A 15,908-nucleotide genomic window follows, 5' to 3' on the forward strand; every position below is an offset into this window, starting at 1 on the left:
TTGTTTTTAAAATGTACCATGTCCCTTCTTCATTTTCCATGTCCATGTCCATCCTTCCTATTTCAAAATATCATTAGAGCATGAACACATGCAAACAACAGAAGCCAGTGCCAAATTGTTTGTTGTTTGATAGTTGAACTTTTGAAGGCAACAGAATGGTTTTGTTTGACCCAGCTATGAATCTTTCCAGTAGTTTTCAGTAGGCATGGATTTTAGATATTTTTGGTATAATAAATCTTTGTGCTGCGTGGCATGGTTTGCATATTCTCTTGTACTTCATGACTCTTTGATTGAGAAATACTTCTATTGGACCATGTCTCTGGCTCGATCCTGATCCTTTACCTTTATTTCAGGATTAAGGAGCTTGTTAGAGGTGATGGACAATGCAAAGCATATGGTGATCCAACTAAACTAGACTCCATGGATCTACGTGAACTTCATCCTAGATCCTGGTTAGTAACTTAGTAGTAATTCTTGAGTTTTTGGGTAGATTGTGTTGCACTTAGTGAAACAGAAGAAAACTGATTTTCTTTAGACTCTGAGCGTGTGCATGTAGTGGAAAAAGCATAATAATTTTGCTGAGTGATTCTAAACAAAGTACATAATGAAATCTTTCAACATCAATCAATTTCAGGTTTTCAGTCGCATGGTATCCTATCTATAAGATACCTGATGGTAACTTTCATGCGGCATTCTTGACTTACCATTCGCTGGGCCATTTGGTTCATAGAAGTACTGCAATTGATTCCTCAAGCATGGACGGTGGTATAGTTTTGCCAGTTGTCGGTCTTCAAAGTTATAATGCACAGGTATTGATAATTATTTTCACTGTTAATGAGCTACTTTAATTTCAAATCTGTTAAAATAATTATTGAAGCAGCTCCTAAGGTGATGTGACATATCTGTATCTGTTTCTTCTGATAATGATTCACAAAATGCCCTTGGATTTACCCACAAGTTCTTTAGATGTATTTGGAACATTTTACCTTCATCATATTGTGGCCAGTCTAGGTCAACTCAAAGGGAATTGTTGTTTTTGGGCACAATTTTGGGAGGCTGATATGCCAGGCTTCTAGTCATCCAGGCTGTAAATCATAAATCTGTTCCTTGTGCAGCTATACTTCCTTCTTTTTCAATAAAGATTTGTTCCTATTGAAAGAGCGGAAATGAAATTTTTAAATGAAAATATGAAGTTAATGATTCTAGCATTTACATATGATCAGAAAGTCTAGATGTTTATGGAATATTGTCTATGATTGCCCTTTTGGCTTCTATGTTTTTTGGGTGAGATGTAATTGATATGATACAATATTAACACAGTGAGAGGGAAGAATAAACTATATATTTTTTCGATAATAATAATATACTCAAAGAGAACAAACAAAAGTGCAATGAGTGGAGAGCAATACTTCTTCCCTAAAACAAATAAAAAAATCACAATAATAATGCTGCTCTCACTGGACAGTGACATCACCCCAAGAAACCCAATTGAATGAGCCCAAAGAGAAGCCCAAAAAATTTATCAGTCAATAAAAGAGGGGAGGTTGTGCGATGCTTGAAAAATTTCACATTCCTCTCAATCCAAGGAGCCCACAGAATAGCAAAATATGCTCAAATCCATAAGGCTCGTCCCTTTCTACTCTTCCCAAAGTCCCAATATCTCACTAGCAATAAGTTGCCCAGACCCCGCAGCGCTCCTCAAGCTTCACCAAAACAAGAAAAAAGAGCGCCTTGCAGATGGTTCGCCACCCAACAATGAAGGAAAAAGTGTGCATTAGTTTCATTAGACTCATGACTCATCATGCACACAGAAGGAATGAGGCCCTTATAGGGTCTTCTAGCTTGCAATGAGTTATGTGTATTAATGCTGTCGAGAATCACAGTCCATATGAAAGTCAAAATCTTAAACAGAACCTTTCCCCTATGATATGGCTCCAAGGAAAATGATCTGGGGAACGATTTTGAAAGTTATGCAGGAAAAAAGATTTAGAAGAAAAAGAACCTCAAGAACCCCCAAGACAAAACTCTCTTATCACCCCTATTGAAGGAACCAAATGATCCAGAACACTAGGCAATAGTGAGTTTGTCAACCTCGCATTCATAAAATTTCTTGAAACAAATAGAAATCCCAGTAAAGAGAGTTGCAGGGGAGAAGAAAGACCTGCTTGGTGCACTGTGAAGAGAAGAATACTTAAAAAGATAAGGCACCAACATCTCAGACCTGATTGATGCATTGTGAAGAAAAGAAGCTGAAAAAGATGAGGCACCAACCACCCCAGTGAAATTCATCCACCCAAACATGGTCGGATGTTCTGAAGATCGAAGCTTGCAGGTGACGGGAAAGAAAAACCAAGCAATGTGGGAAACAAATTTCCAGGGACTCGCATGAGAAATAATACCACTTCCTCTAATATCCAGCCCATTCTGATGAACTTCGTACTTCTAGTTACCATGTGCCATTGGCAATTGACCTCTAAGGGGCACCTCCTTAACCATTTTCCAATTAGAGAGATGCTTTTAGATATGGCATTATCAAGCCCCACTTTCCTTTTAGATTTAGGCCTTCTAACCACCTCCCAACTAACTAGATGTTCCTTGATATCCCCAATGCCAGACTTAAGAAAATCATACACAACCTCTCTAGCACCCTAGCGACACTCATGGGAACTCTAAAAGAGTTGAGAAATAAATGAGCTTGTTGGTGAGGGAAGCACTAATAAGTGTATATGACCTATGCTGTCTTCCAACCCTCCAACCTAAAAGCAGTAGAAGCGGGACCGCCCCTCTTAGGGCAACCTAAATAGGATAACAGCCATCGTCAAAGCTTAAATCCCTCTAAATCACTACAAGCCAAATTAATGCTGGAAACTCTGCTATTGGACATGTTGATTTTTAATCCCAAAATCTTTTTGAACACACTCAACAAAGTGATTACCTTTTAGAATTTCACGACTTTATCCTCAAGAAAAAATAAAATATCATTAGCAACCTGAATATGTGACACCTCCACCGCTTCCCTTCCTGCCAATAAACCTCTAATTACTTCCAAACCCTAGGATGATGGATCATCCTACTTAAAAAATTAACCACCAGGGTAAACAAAAATGGTGACAACATATCTCCTTATCTAAGCCGACAAGAAGCCCTAAACCACTTTCAAGGTTGACCATTAACAATTATTGGCATATTCGTCCAGCTCAAAACAACCTCTTATCTCATTCCTCCATGCTAACCTGGAGCCTTTCCTACGATCATTTTTTTCTAAATGAAACCCAATTCACCATGTTGTAAGCTTTCTCGAAATCCATCATAAAAGTTAACTATCCTACACTCCTTGTCACATCCTTGATAAACTCATTAGCCACAGATGAAAAAGACTGAGTCATAGTCACTGTGTCCTCAAGATCTATCTCAGCCTCTTAGACAATGTTAGATAAAACCTTAAAGATTTGTAACCAAACTAATATGTGTTGGAATTGGTGTATTCCCAAGACGGGGGGTGAATTGGAATTTTAAAATTTTTGCCTAGGTTAAACTAGATATTTGTAATTCACAACCTAAGGTCTTTCTAAGCATATATCAATTGCGCAGATAAAAGTAATATGCGGAAATTAAATCATGGGTAGTATATCGAATATAACATACATGTTCCGGAATATAAAGTGCTGGAAATTAATGGTAGACACACGATATATTATTGGGGTTCGACCAATACTGCCTATGTTCCTGCCTCAGCTTGCAAGCAAGAGGATTCCACTAGTTGCTCACTTCACGGGTGGAGCGATACTGTTTACAACACCTTACATGATGTTGCACCTAGTTCTCTTAACGGGGTATGAACCAGTCCGAGACTATTCATAGGGCTAGTTTCCCTCTTCCGACCACACGTCGGGAATACAACAAATATTCAAATAATTTTGGTGTACAAACAAATGCTTCTTACACTAAGCAGATATGTACCACTACGCACAATCAATTAATGCACTCACATATGATGAGAATGTAAGCTCAATGTGAGTATGGTGTTTTTCTCAATATAATCTTTGTGTAAAAAAAAATGTGTATGATGAGTGCTCAAAGATTTTATGCCCAAATAAGAAATTTCTCCAAAAATATTTTTCTCAATAAGATGCTAGAGAATCTAGGGTTTATGACTCAAAAATATTTTCGTGAGTACAAGAAAATGAGCCTTTGAATCTTGCAATAGATGTGCAAGATTCACAAGCAAATAATATTAACTCCCAAGAATGTTTATCAAATGAAGTATGTGGGAGAAAACTATGGATTTACTTTCAAAAGATATAATTTGAAAAATGAATGCAATATGAGAGTAAAACAATATGATCTGTAAAAACAAATGCCCAAGATAAATATAATACTCTCTTGAAAATAGATTTTTCAAAGTAATAATAAAGAGAGGATAAAAAATGAGTATAAAAATTTGAGAGAATTTTTCTTAATGAGTTTTGCTAATCCTATGCTAATTAAGACAAATGAAGAGGTATATATAGAGTTGGGTGAAAATATGACCATTGGGGACACAAATGTTATATTTGAAAATGTTTAATTAGGTTTAAGTAAAAATAACCCTGTTTAACTGCGGTAAAAATTTTGCCAACCTGAGAGGTTCGGTCGACCATATGCAAGGTTCGGTCGACCATATCACTAAGTTCGGTCGACCGTGACTTTTTTGAACTAAGATTTTGGTCTATCGTCCAAAGGCGATTTTGATCCCTTTGTAGGTTCGGTCGACCATGGCTGAGGTTCGGTTGACCGTTCATGAGGTTCGGCCGACCGTGGCTACTTTGAACTATGTATTCGGTCGACCAAGTAGTTGGGGGTCAGACACGTGTTAGCTCGGTCGACCGTGGAGGACAAGTGCATTTCAAAATGGTTGACCAAACGAAGTCAATATGTTGACTCCTGGTCGGTTCGGTCGATCGAGGCATTTATATTGCCAGGGTTCGGTCGATCAAATCTTTCACTTTGGTCAATTTTCTCATTTTGGTTGACCAAGGTCAAATGACCTTGTGATGGTTGGTCGACCAAGGCTTTTAATTAAGCCCAAAAACCTGGCGTCGGTCGACCACATTCTTGCCCCAATTTTGACCCTAAATTCTTTTTGAAACCCTTGTGAATAAGTTATAGTATTTTAGATTAAGGGTATTGTGTCCTAGGGTCAGTCTATGGCCTTTGTTCGATTCCCTACGGTCAATCTATGGTCATCTGAGCTTATCTTTCACTTCATGCATGCCATGCATTATTATTGACCAAATATAAAACAAAATGCATTACAAATTAAAAACATAAGTCTTCTTCTTCTTCATCTTTGCTCTACCGTCTTCCTAGAATATGCCAGATGATGTGAGCTTTTAAGTTCTATTCTGGCTTCTATTTTCCCTTTCCTTATGTGTGCTGAAATTTAAGCCTGTTCACATACTAAATACACACATAAGATACTGGTATTTCGTCAGCATCAAAATAGAGATTGAACTCAAAAAGCTAACAATCTCCCATTTTTTGATAATGACAAACACCTGAGTAAAATGGGATAAACTTGAAAAGGCTCCCTCTAAGAATATGTATAACTTGAAAATAAACAATATAGGTCAAGCATATTCACAAAAGAAGACATCTCAAATAATATGCATTTAGTTTTATCATTGTAGCACAAATGCATACATGCATGCAGCTCAGATATTTACCTCATTAAAACATTTACCTTAAACAAAATTCCCCTTTTGGTCAAACATTTTGCTCTCATATAAATTCTCCCCCTTTTGGCATCAACAAAAAGGGTTAAATGAAAAAAAATTGTCATTTGAAAATAGACTTAGTTTAAGAGAATTCCCCTCTTAAAAAATATTTACCCCCTTTTTAACGTTTAAGCACAAAAAAAATTCTCCCCTTTTTATCAAATAGTATTTTGGGTATTAAAACAATTTTAAAGATATAGCATTTAGGCACACAAGTAAGAAAATAAGATATGTCACATGTAAAATCATTTCTTGCCAAATAATAAAAAAATATATGTAAATAAATATATATATGTATATATATATCCCCCTTATGATGTTTTCAAGAGGTGCTAGGAGTGTGCTTGCAGAAAAAGAACTTTAAAATTCATGCTCAGGCAAACATAATTTTTCTAGTATTTCATTTAAGCACACAAAATATAAGACGAAAAACACAACCACAATGATCCTAAAGATTTAGCAATCTCATGCAAGATCATATGACAAATTCAGAGACTGTGGCAAGTATTATATTTTTTACTTAAGGTATTTAATAAAAAAACATAACAATCAAGCACGTGCCACAATACGTTTCAATGCACATCTTAGCCTAAGAATATTGGTGAGCACAAATAAGATAGAAAGTTTATTTCAAGAGCGCCCCCTATTGATTTGAGATTTAGCTTAGATGAAGTAAACTGCTTATACTAGTTAGAGATCTGTTTCATTATGCCTAGTAGTATAAGTCATCAATCAAAATTTTTAAAATTAACTATACTGAATATTTATCAATTACATTTGTCACTTGATTAGTATGGTTGTCCCTATAGACCATAGATGCATCAAAGAATGTAAATTAAGGCATGCTATAGAGTTCATGACCCAAGAACATTCCATATCAAATCATAAAGTTTTAAGCACGGGATATAATGTTTAGGACTTTTCAGAAGAGTCTCAATATTTTAATAAATGAAAGTGATGCATGTAAGTCATTTATGCTCTTACGATAGGGAAGGTGCTTAGCTCTCTAAATACTTGATGATTATGTAAGGATGAAATTCAAAATTTTCAGTTTTCACTCATCCTTTCAAATAGATTTTGAGATTAATTTTATCATAATCATCTATGTATAAGGTTTTATTTTGAAAAAATTCCTATTGAAATTTCGGCAGCATGCTGTCTGTAAATCAGACATTTTCCCATAAAACCTATACCTGATATATGGTTGTTCTCAACAAAATATTCGTATAAAGCATGCAACAACTTAAATTCCACTACCAGCATATAATTCAGATCACTGCATCCGCCATGCAGGAGACATTTTAGACAAGCATGCAATCAGGTAGCAATCAACAATTCATAAAATATAATTTATCCATCAAAGAGTATAAATAGTGGAGAACAGAGGATAGTTTTGAGTTCGGTGCAATATTGTTAGTCATTAAGGCATATGGGCATGAATGTTGTGAGATAATGAGAGCATTTAATTTGTATAGACATGAAGTGTAATACTCCCCTGAGTTATGCGCTACTCCATTTTATGCCTTTTCATAATTTTCTAATTCCATTAGCCAAGATTTTTAAGATTTTCCATGGTTTAAGCTTGGTGATGAATGCTTTAGGCTTATCGGACCAAAAAGTCACAATGAATATTCGTTAAGGTAATAAGCCTATGTCTGCCTCTTTTCTTATGAATCTCAATACGCGTGAGAGGCACAAGATTGAATGACTTCCAATATTAATTACATGTGCATAGGTTACTTTGAGATATACACATTCATCAAGATTAGGACCTAGGTAGCCAATTTAACCATTCAACACAATCAAGGTATATAGAGCTCTAAAGGATTTGATTTAAAAATTGAGAGCCTTGTGTAAGAAGTATAGATTAAATACTCTTAAGGATTAAAATTTCTGTTAAGTTCGAAGAGTATTCATTATGAGTGGACATGATTCAAGATATTTGCGTGGAATTGAATATGTCCAAACGCTTAGGCAAAGAGCATTTATGAGTATGTGAATTTTCTTGAACAATGCTCTTCGGAAAATGGAAAGTATCATTTGAATATGATCACAATATTGAGCAAGGATACGAACCAAGGAATAGGTAAAATCTTTACCGAATGTGATCGTGGTGGTAAAGATATCCTTTGAAGACTTGATTCCCTTAGTGGATGCCCCTAATTGGTTGAGAAGGGATGTCTTTTAAATAAGCACTTGATGGAATGGGAACTTGATAATTATTAGTGCTTAAGCCTAGAGTGATGACAAAACTTTAATTTGGCTTTTGTGCTCAGGAATAAGCTTACGGTTAAATGATTCTCTATGGCCCAAACATGTGCAATGGACATAATATACTTAACTTAGGATGTTCATAATTAAATATGTGTTAAGCATTTAAAATAAATTACGAGGCAAACATGCCTTGTCCATTTGGAAGTGGATTTTACTTTGACATACTTTGACCAATATTTTCATATTTTACCCAATCATTAAGATGTAAATGTATTAGGTTAATTGGATAAATTTCTTGAAATTTCGTATTGGTATGATTTCATTTGAAGTTCTTAGTATACAAATAGTGTGTAATGAAGGCATATACTAAGATTTGAAATTTTATGCACGCACCGCTTCCTGAGCCTATAGTCATCACAACCCTTAAACCTAGGAACTGAGAAAGAATTAAATAATTAAGTATTATTAATTTAAATCCATTTTTCCTTAGGTCCTACGGGGTTCGCCTTCATGATAACCCATATCATTTCTTTGTCTAAGCCTCTGGCACATCTAAGTAGACAATTAACCAAACGTGCCCTTTTCTTATACAAGATAAGCAAGCTTTTTATGCATGTGAAGGAATTTGCTTACTTGTTCTGTTTTCTCCAGATGAGGCATGAAAATTCTTATGTCTGTGGGTTTGATAGACAGAACATGAACCCTTTTTGAAAATATTTTTCATTTTAACTGCGAAGGGTTCGTTATGATTATTATTTTCATTTTCAGCTTTGATTATACCTCTAGAATAATCATTTATCTCTTTCTCTAAGCAGATGATTTTCAAAATCTTCTCAATCTTTTTCTTTTCAAGAATAGCATGATAATCTTTTAATTCATCTAATTGCTTTGCTATCCTTTTAGTCTCGTTTTTCAGTAATGATTTCTACGTAGATAACTTTGCTAGAAATTTATTCATTTTAAATAAAGTCTAATCTAGCTTTTCATACGAAGACATGCTTTCATTTATCAATTTAGCACATGATTCATCATAAGATATATCATAGTTATTATATGAATCATTGCATGCAATGTTAATAGTATTATCACGGGGAATATTAGATGATTCATCATATGACACAACACAACATTCAGCATAAGAATCATCACATGCATCATTAACAAAATTATCATGATATTCAACAGATGACTCAACATTTGACATATCACAACATTTAATGTAAGAATCATCATTTAAGCTTGAGTTAAAATCATATACCTCTTTTTCTGTTAATGCAATTTCCCTATCATTTATCACTTCCTGAGTGGTGGTCTCATTCTCCCGGGTTTTTCCATATTTTCTTTCGAGTTCATCCTAGATTTCCTTTGCACTCGTGCAAGCTATGATTTCATGAAAAATGTTAGATTCTAAAGCACAATATAAAATCTCCATGGCATATGAATTTGCATGCACTAAAGTAGTATCATTTTCATTCGTTTGCATACAAGTTCCTCCAACAATCACCTATCAAGCCCTTCAATCCATTGATTTTATAAAAACGCTAATTCTAATTTTCCAGTGGGTGTAGTTTACACCACAAAACAATGGAGGGCTAGTAGGTAACTGTCCCTCTTCGAATGGGGATACACCAATGTGAGCCATCCCGATCTTTAGCAAAAACGTTTAAGTCAATGCCACGAGGTTTTGATACCAATTGTTCGAATTGGTGTATTCCCAAGAGAGGGGGTGGTGGGTGAATTGAAATTTTAAAACTTTTTCTTAGGTTAAACCAGATATCAGTAATTCACTACTTGGAGTCTTTCTAAGCATGTACCAATTGTGCAGATAAAAGTAATATGCGGAAATTAAATCATACACAACATTCACAATATATTGAATATAACATGTGCAGGAATATAAAGTGCTGGAAATTAATAGTAGACATACGATATGTTATCGGGGTTCGGCCAATACTGCCTACGTCCCCGCCTTAGCTCACAAGTAAGAGGATTCCACTAGTTGCTTACTTCACGGGTGGAACAACACCTTTTACAACACCTTACAGGTTGGTGCACCTAGTTCTCTTAACCGGGTCTGAACCAGTTCGGGACTATTCACAGGGCTAGTCTCCCTCTTCCGACCACACATCGGGAATATGACAAATATTCAAATAATTTTTGTGTACAAACAAATGCTTCTTACACTAAGCAGATATATACCACTTCACACAATCAATTAATGCACTCACATATGATGAGAATATAAGCTCAGTGTGAGTATGGTTTTTTTTCTCAATATAATCTTTGTGTAAAAAAAATGTGTATGATGAGTGTTCAAAGATTTTATGCCCAAACAAGAAATTTCTCCAATAATATTTTTCTCAATAAGGTGCTGGAGAATGTAGGGTTTATGGCTCAAAAATATTTTTGCAAGCACAAACAAATGAGCTTCTGAATCTTGTAATGGATGGGCAAGATTCACAAGCAAATAATATTAACTCTCAAGAATAGTTATCAAATGAAGTATGTGGGAGAAAACTATGGATTTACTCTCTAAAGATATGATTTGAAAAATGAATGCAAGATGAGAGTAAAACAATATGATCTGTAAAAACAAATGCCCAATATGAGTGAAAATATGACCGTTGGGGACACAAAGATTATTTTTGAAAATGTTTAATTAGGTTTAATGAAAAATAACCCTTTTTAATTGCGGTAAAAATTTTGTCAACCTGAGAGGTTCGTTTGACCATATTCAAGGTTCGGTCGACCATATCACTAAGTTCGGTTGATCGTGACATTTTTGAACTAAGGTTTTGGTCGACCGTCCAAGGGCGATTTTGAACCCTTCGTAGGTTTGGTCGACCATGGTTGAGGTTCGGTTGACCGTTCATGAGGTTCGGTCGACCGTGGCCACTTTGAACTATGCGTTCGGTCGACCAAGTAGTTGGGGGTCAGACACGTGTCAGTTCGGTCGACCATGGAGGACACGTTCATTTCAGAACGGTCGACCGAACGAAGTCAATATGTTGACTCTTGGTTGGTTCGGTCGACCTAGGCACTTATACTTCTAAGGGTTCGGTCGACTAAATCTTTGACTTTGGTCAACTTTCTTAGTTCGGTTGGCCAAGGTCAAATGACCTTGTGATGGTTGGTCAACCGAGGCTTTTAATTAAGCCCAAAAACCTAGCGTCGGTCGACCGCATTCTTGCCCCATTTTTGATCCTAAATTCTTTTTGAAACCCTTGTGAATTAGATTAAGGGTATTGTGTCCTAGGGTCGATCTATGGCCTTTGTTCGATTCCCTACGATTAATCTATGGTCATCTAAGCTTATCATTCACATCATGCAGGCTATGTATTATTACAGGTCAAATGTAAAACAAAATACATTACAAATTAAAAACATAAGTCTTCTTCTTCATATTTACTCTACTGCCTTCTTGGAATACGCCAGATGATGTGAGCTTTTAAGTTCTATTCTGGCTTTCATTTTTCCTTTCCTTATGTGTGCTGAAATTTAAGCCTGTTCACATACTAAATACACACATAAGATACTGGTGTTTCGTTAGCATCAAAACAGAGATCGGACTCAAAAAACCAACAATATTCGTGAAGTCCCTTGTCCTCTTGGAACTCTCCTCCTTCGGGATTATGGCTAAAAAAAGTAGAATTCACACTATTTTCCACAACCCCATTACAGTGAAATTTCTCAAGAAACCTTCTATTCCCCTTTTGCAAAAACTCTCATCTATCCTGAAAAAGCGATCTTGTAACCACCAGGACGTGGATCTTTCTCCCTACTCATTGCAGCCGTCGTCTTTTTTTTTTTTTAATTTCTTCAACTTTGAAAAGCAGCTCAATCCACTAAGCAGAGCTTGCCCCAATGGGACTCCAATCAAAACCCTCGAACATCAATCTATTCAGGCAATCCCCCAATCTGTTTATGATCCCCCACAAAGCTCCTTGAATCTAGTTCTAATTCCTTGATAAATCCTTTTTTGGCCCCCCGCTAGCCATTATTTGAAATCATCCCAAACTATAGGCGCCTCCCTTGCCCACTTCATCCTTGACTTCTGGCACTAAATAGCATACCCAAATCATTAGAAAGAATAACCCTTCTGGCCCTATCCTCACCTAATTACCCACATTCCTCCAGACTATCCAACCAACAATTTCAGGGAAAAAAAAAAAAATACAGTTTTCTTTTTTCCAAGGGAAAAAATACTCTCTTTGACATTCTAGGACGCCTCTTTATTCCATTTCTTCAACTTGATTTTAACAAACTTCAACTACTTTTTCATCAATTTAATGCTGTCCCAGCCATGGACCTGACACTCTCCCTAACAACACTCACACTCACCAAAAGGAGGAGTGCGTGTCATTCACATGCCCTCAAATCTAAAAAGGGTGGGACACCACTGCACAAGATTTGAATTTAAAAGCACATAGCAATGATCAAAGACAAGCCTGGCAAGGGTCTATTGCACAACATTTGGAAAAACCTCTTCCACACATTGGTAAACATGATTGTCAATAAAGGAAGAGGCTTGTCCATCTCATGACGCCATCCGTGTAAAACTACCTCAACTCAAAGGAGCATATTTGAACCAGCACTCATGAATATTAAACCTCCTTATACTGCTGGTGACCCATGACCCCTGTAATATCTTTAGAGCTTCAAATTCCCTTCTACATTCCAAGGCAGATTGCAAAGGCCAGAGACACTGACTAATTCATCAAAAAAGAGAATTCGGCAAGGAAAGACAAAGTTGGCCCATAAACCACTCTCTGAAAGCTTAAGCTCCAGCAAAACCAATAGAAAGAAAGGCCCTACTAGACAATTTGTGATAGAAGCAACCCTCGTGTCCTGCACCTCAATTTGGTGCCCAGATGTGCGAGATGAAGGGGGAAATACCAATCTCTACTCCTAAAGTCCCGAATGCTCCTAATAGAAAAAAATGCCTACTCCTAACATAGCCCAGCAAAAACAAGATATCAGGACTATCCTTGTTAACTATCTACTTTATCACTCTTCTCTTACTACCTCCCCCTAATCCAGACATTTTCCAACAAAAAAGCCCCATTTGACACTACTAATAACCACCTAGGAACTGCCTCCTTTGTCATAGTTAACCAAAGAAGCTAACCTATCCAACTTCCCCCCCACCCCCCTTTTTTAATTTTTCACTTTTTTCCTGTTCCCAGGTTCCATCACCTCAGCCTAACTTTCTCTCTGCAAGGATCCACCAAACTAATATCAAACTCATGTGGGAAATCCTAAGTGGCCTGGTTACCCCTCACATCATCTAAAAGGTCCACTCTTTTGAAAGTGCCCCCATTTATTTACCCCCTATGGTGTGCAGGTGATTCAAAGTTTGTATGAGGTAACGACAAAGTTGGGAGAAGAGTACCTTCTGAAATTTCATTATATGTGTTGGGCCTCCTGTTGATCAATTTCAAAACTCCTTGTCTCAAAATTTGGAGTGGAAATAGGGACAGTGGAATTGTCAGGAAATTGCTAAAGTGTGGAATTTAACCCCAAATGGTTTTTGGCTAAGTTCTTCTCAAATTGGCATGTCATCTGTACCTATACCTCTCTAGTCGCATTTGTCTGATTCCGAAGCCTCTAGAAATATCTGCAGCCTCCATCTCGAAACCTTCCCCGAAATCAGAGGATGGGGCCTCAGCTTCCTTTTTAAAATCTGAAAACACGCCCTTTCCTTCGCAATTGCTCAATCAGTAACTCCTTAATACTGTGAGGAAAATGAGTTGTTCTCTTCCTCACCGCACAACCTGCTCTCCCCACTCATTCCATAAAAGCCTTCGTATCATTGGGTCGGGCTAATAGATTATCCTGGGCCCTTCCAATACTGGCCCAAATAAGATCTTCCTGATCGATTTGCATCACACTCATCCTAGTCAGAGACCTTCCTTTGCCAAAACCTTTTATTTCTTGATCAATCTCAGTGGAGTTTCTCCAGTATTGCTGGTGAGGTGTGGAACTTCAATTCTCTCAAAACCAACAGCAACCTGTGATCCTGTTGCTTCTGCTTGTGATCCTGGTCTACATACATAGAGCTGCAATCAAGACGATGCACTTCTGTTCGGGAACTGGCTGCAACCTATGAAATCCTGTTGCTTCTGCTTGTGATCTAGGCCTACATCCATAGAGCCTCAATATAGTGCATCGCTCTTTGGAAGCCTTTGGATTTCAACTCTTTACTGCCCCCATAGTTGCTTCCCAAAACTTCTTCCACACTGATGCCTCCTTTCCATCTGTTACACAGATAATTTGAATTGCATGCTTGATTGGAATCTTCTCCACTGATGCAAAACATCCAGAAATGTTTGCTCTAAATCATAAAATGACAAAATGGCTGGCTTTCCTAAGGATCTTCACCCATGGGCTTGCTGTTTTTGATAAGAGAAAGAAACACAGCTCCCTCGATGTCCATCGTCTTTCCTCCTGTGAAAGAGAGATGAACAAAGTACCATGGTTGGTTCTCTCTGTCATAAAGAGAGATCTTCCCTTGTCCTCTGATAAAAACTGTTTTTTTTTTTTATTAATCATAACATTGGTTCTCTCTTGTGTGACATCTTGTGGCTTTAGTGTTGCGACTTACGCTAAATCTTTGGCAACGTTTCACCCCTGTTCTTTTAGTAATACATTTCGACTCTCTGAATATTTCATGTCTTGGTTTCAGAGAAAATCATTGCCACAGCATTATTCTCGATGTCATGACTACCCCAGCCATGAAAAGGGTCGGGCACGTATGCACGATCCATGGGTTTCCTATTCTCTATACGCGCACATACATTTGCCTCTCATTAAGAGCACTACTTCATATTCAGCTTCTCTGGTTTCCAAAATATAGCAACAGCTGTTTTCTTCCAGCTTTCACATTTGGATGTGCTAAAAGTTCACAAATGCATGACATCAATACTGTTATTGTGCTAATGTTTCAGGCAGTATGTGCTTTCTCAAAATCCAAAATTTATAGGGTTTAACATGTGTATAAAATGTTTGAACAGGGTGAATGCTGGTTCCAGTTGAAGCAGTCTGCGGTGAGCCAGCCAGCAGAAATACCGAGCTTAGGCCCTTCTAAAATTTTGAAAGAACGGCTCAGAACTCTTGAGCACACGGCATCTCTTATGGCAAGAGCTGCCGTTAGCAAGGGAAAGCTGACTTCTGTGAACAGACACCCTGATTATGAGTTCTTCCTCTCTAGGCGTCGCTGATAATATTCTCTAAATTTTCATATTTCCAACTCAGTAGTTCTTTTTCTCTATGCAGTTGTGTAATAATTAAGGAACCAAAACGGGGTACAAATTGAAAGTGCCCATCTAGCTCCATAGCTTCTTCTGCTTACCGCTGTTTTTCTCTTCCAGGGTAGAACTTGTTCCATCTGTTTATAGTTCTGTATGTGGATACCCTCTTCTTCAATGTCCCCCAATTTTTGGATGCTATGAATGAGAGATGTCACTTTCAAGGCTTGGAAGGGGAGTACTGCTGAACCTTATTTAGCAGTATTTGGATGATGTAAAAATATGTTTTAACTCAGCTTAAAGGCTTACAATTGGGAACCTTTGGCCTAGTTAATTGCCAATTTTAGTTGATAAGCCATTTCTTTTTCTTTTGTCTTTTCTTCTCCCTTCAGTATGTGTTTGGGAGTGTGAAGTTCAAAACTTCTCTTTGAATTTGGATGAATTAAAACAAAATTGAGAATAAAACTCAATTAAATTCAGTGCAAGTTTACACAAATTTAAATTTAAAATTTTATGTTCTCAAACACCATTAGTCCACAAGCAAGTCTCAAAACATTTGTCTCTAAACTATTTTGTATGTGCATTCTTTTGGTGTGGGGCATTGGCCCAAGTTTGCTTAGGTTGTGTTTTGCAGCCAGAGGCTCCCTGAGTTTAGGCTGTGAGGTATTTTATGTGTCATTCATTTGCCTCT

The 15,908-nt window shown here is 37.0% G+C and overlaps 1 protein-coding gene across 5 annotated transcripts in view; it reads left to right on the forward strand.

Annotated features, from left to right (window-relative positions):
- The window catches only part of LOC131157715 (uncharacterized), a 28,850-nt gene extending 13,275 nt beyond the window's left edge, over positions 1-15,575 (forward strand). For 4 of the 5 annotated variants that reach the window (XM_058112057.1, XM_058112056.1, XM_058112058.1 and 1 more), the window contains 3 exons: positions 354-452; positions 635-809; positions 14,984-15,575. In XM_058112057.1, coding sequence (XP_057968040.1) covers positions 354-452; positions 635-809; positions 14,984-15,190 — 481 coding nt within the window. In that variant the 3' untranslated portion in view covers positions 15,191-15,575. The remainder of the gene's footprint in view (positions 1-353; positions 453-634; positions 810-14,983) is intronic. The other variant, XM_058112060.1, reaches the window with a different exon arrangement.
- Positions 15,576-15,908: the final 333 nt, after the last annotated feature.

The sequence above is a fragment of the Malania oleifera genome, chromosome 6 (genome assembly GCF_029873635.1).
Source record: "Malania oleifera isolate guangnan ecotype guangnan chromosome 6, ASM2987363v1, whole genome shotgun sequence".
Taxonomy (NCBI): domain Eukaryota; kingdom Viridiplantae; phylum Streptophyta; class Magnoliopsida; order Santalales; family Ximeniaceae; genus Malania; species Malania oleifera.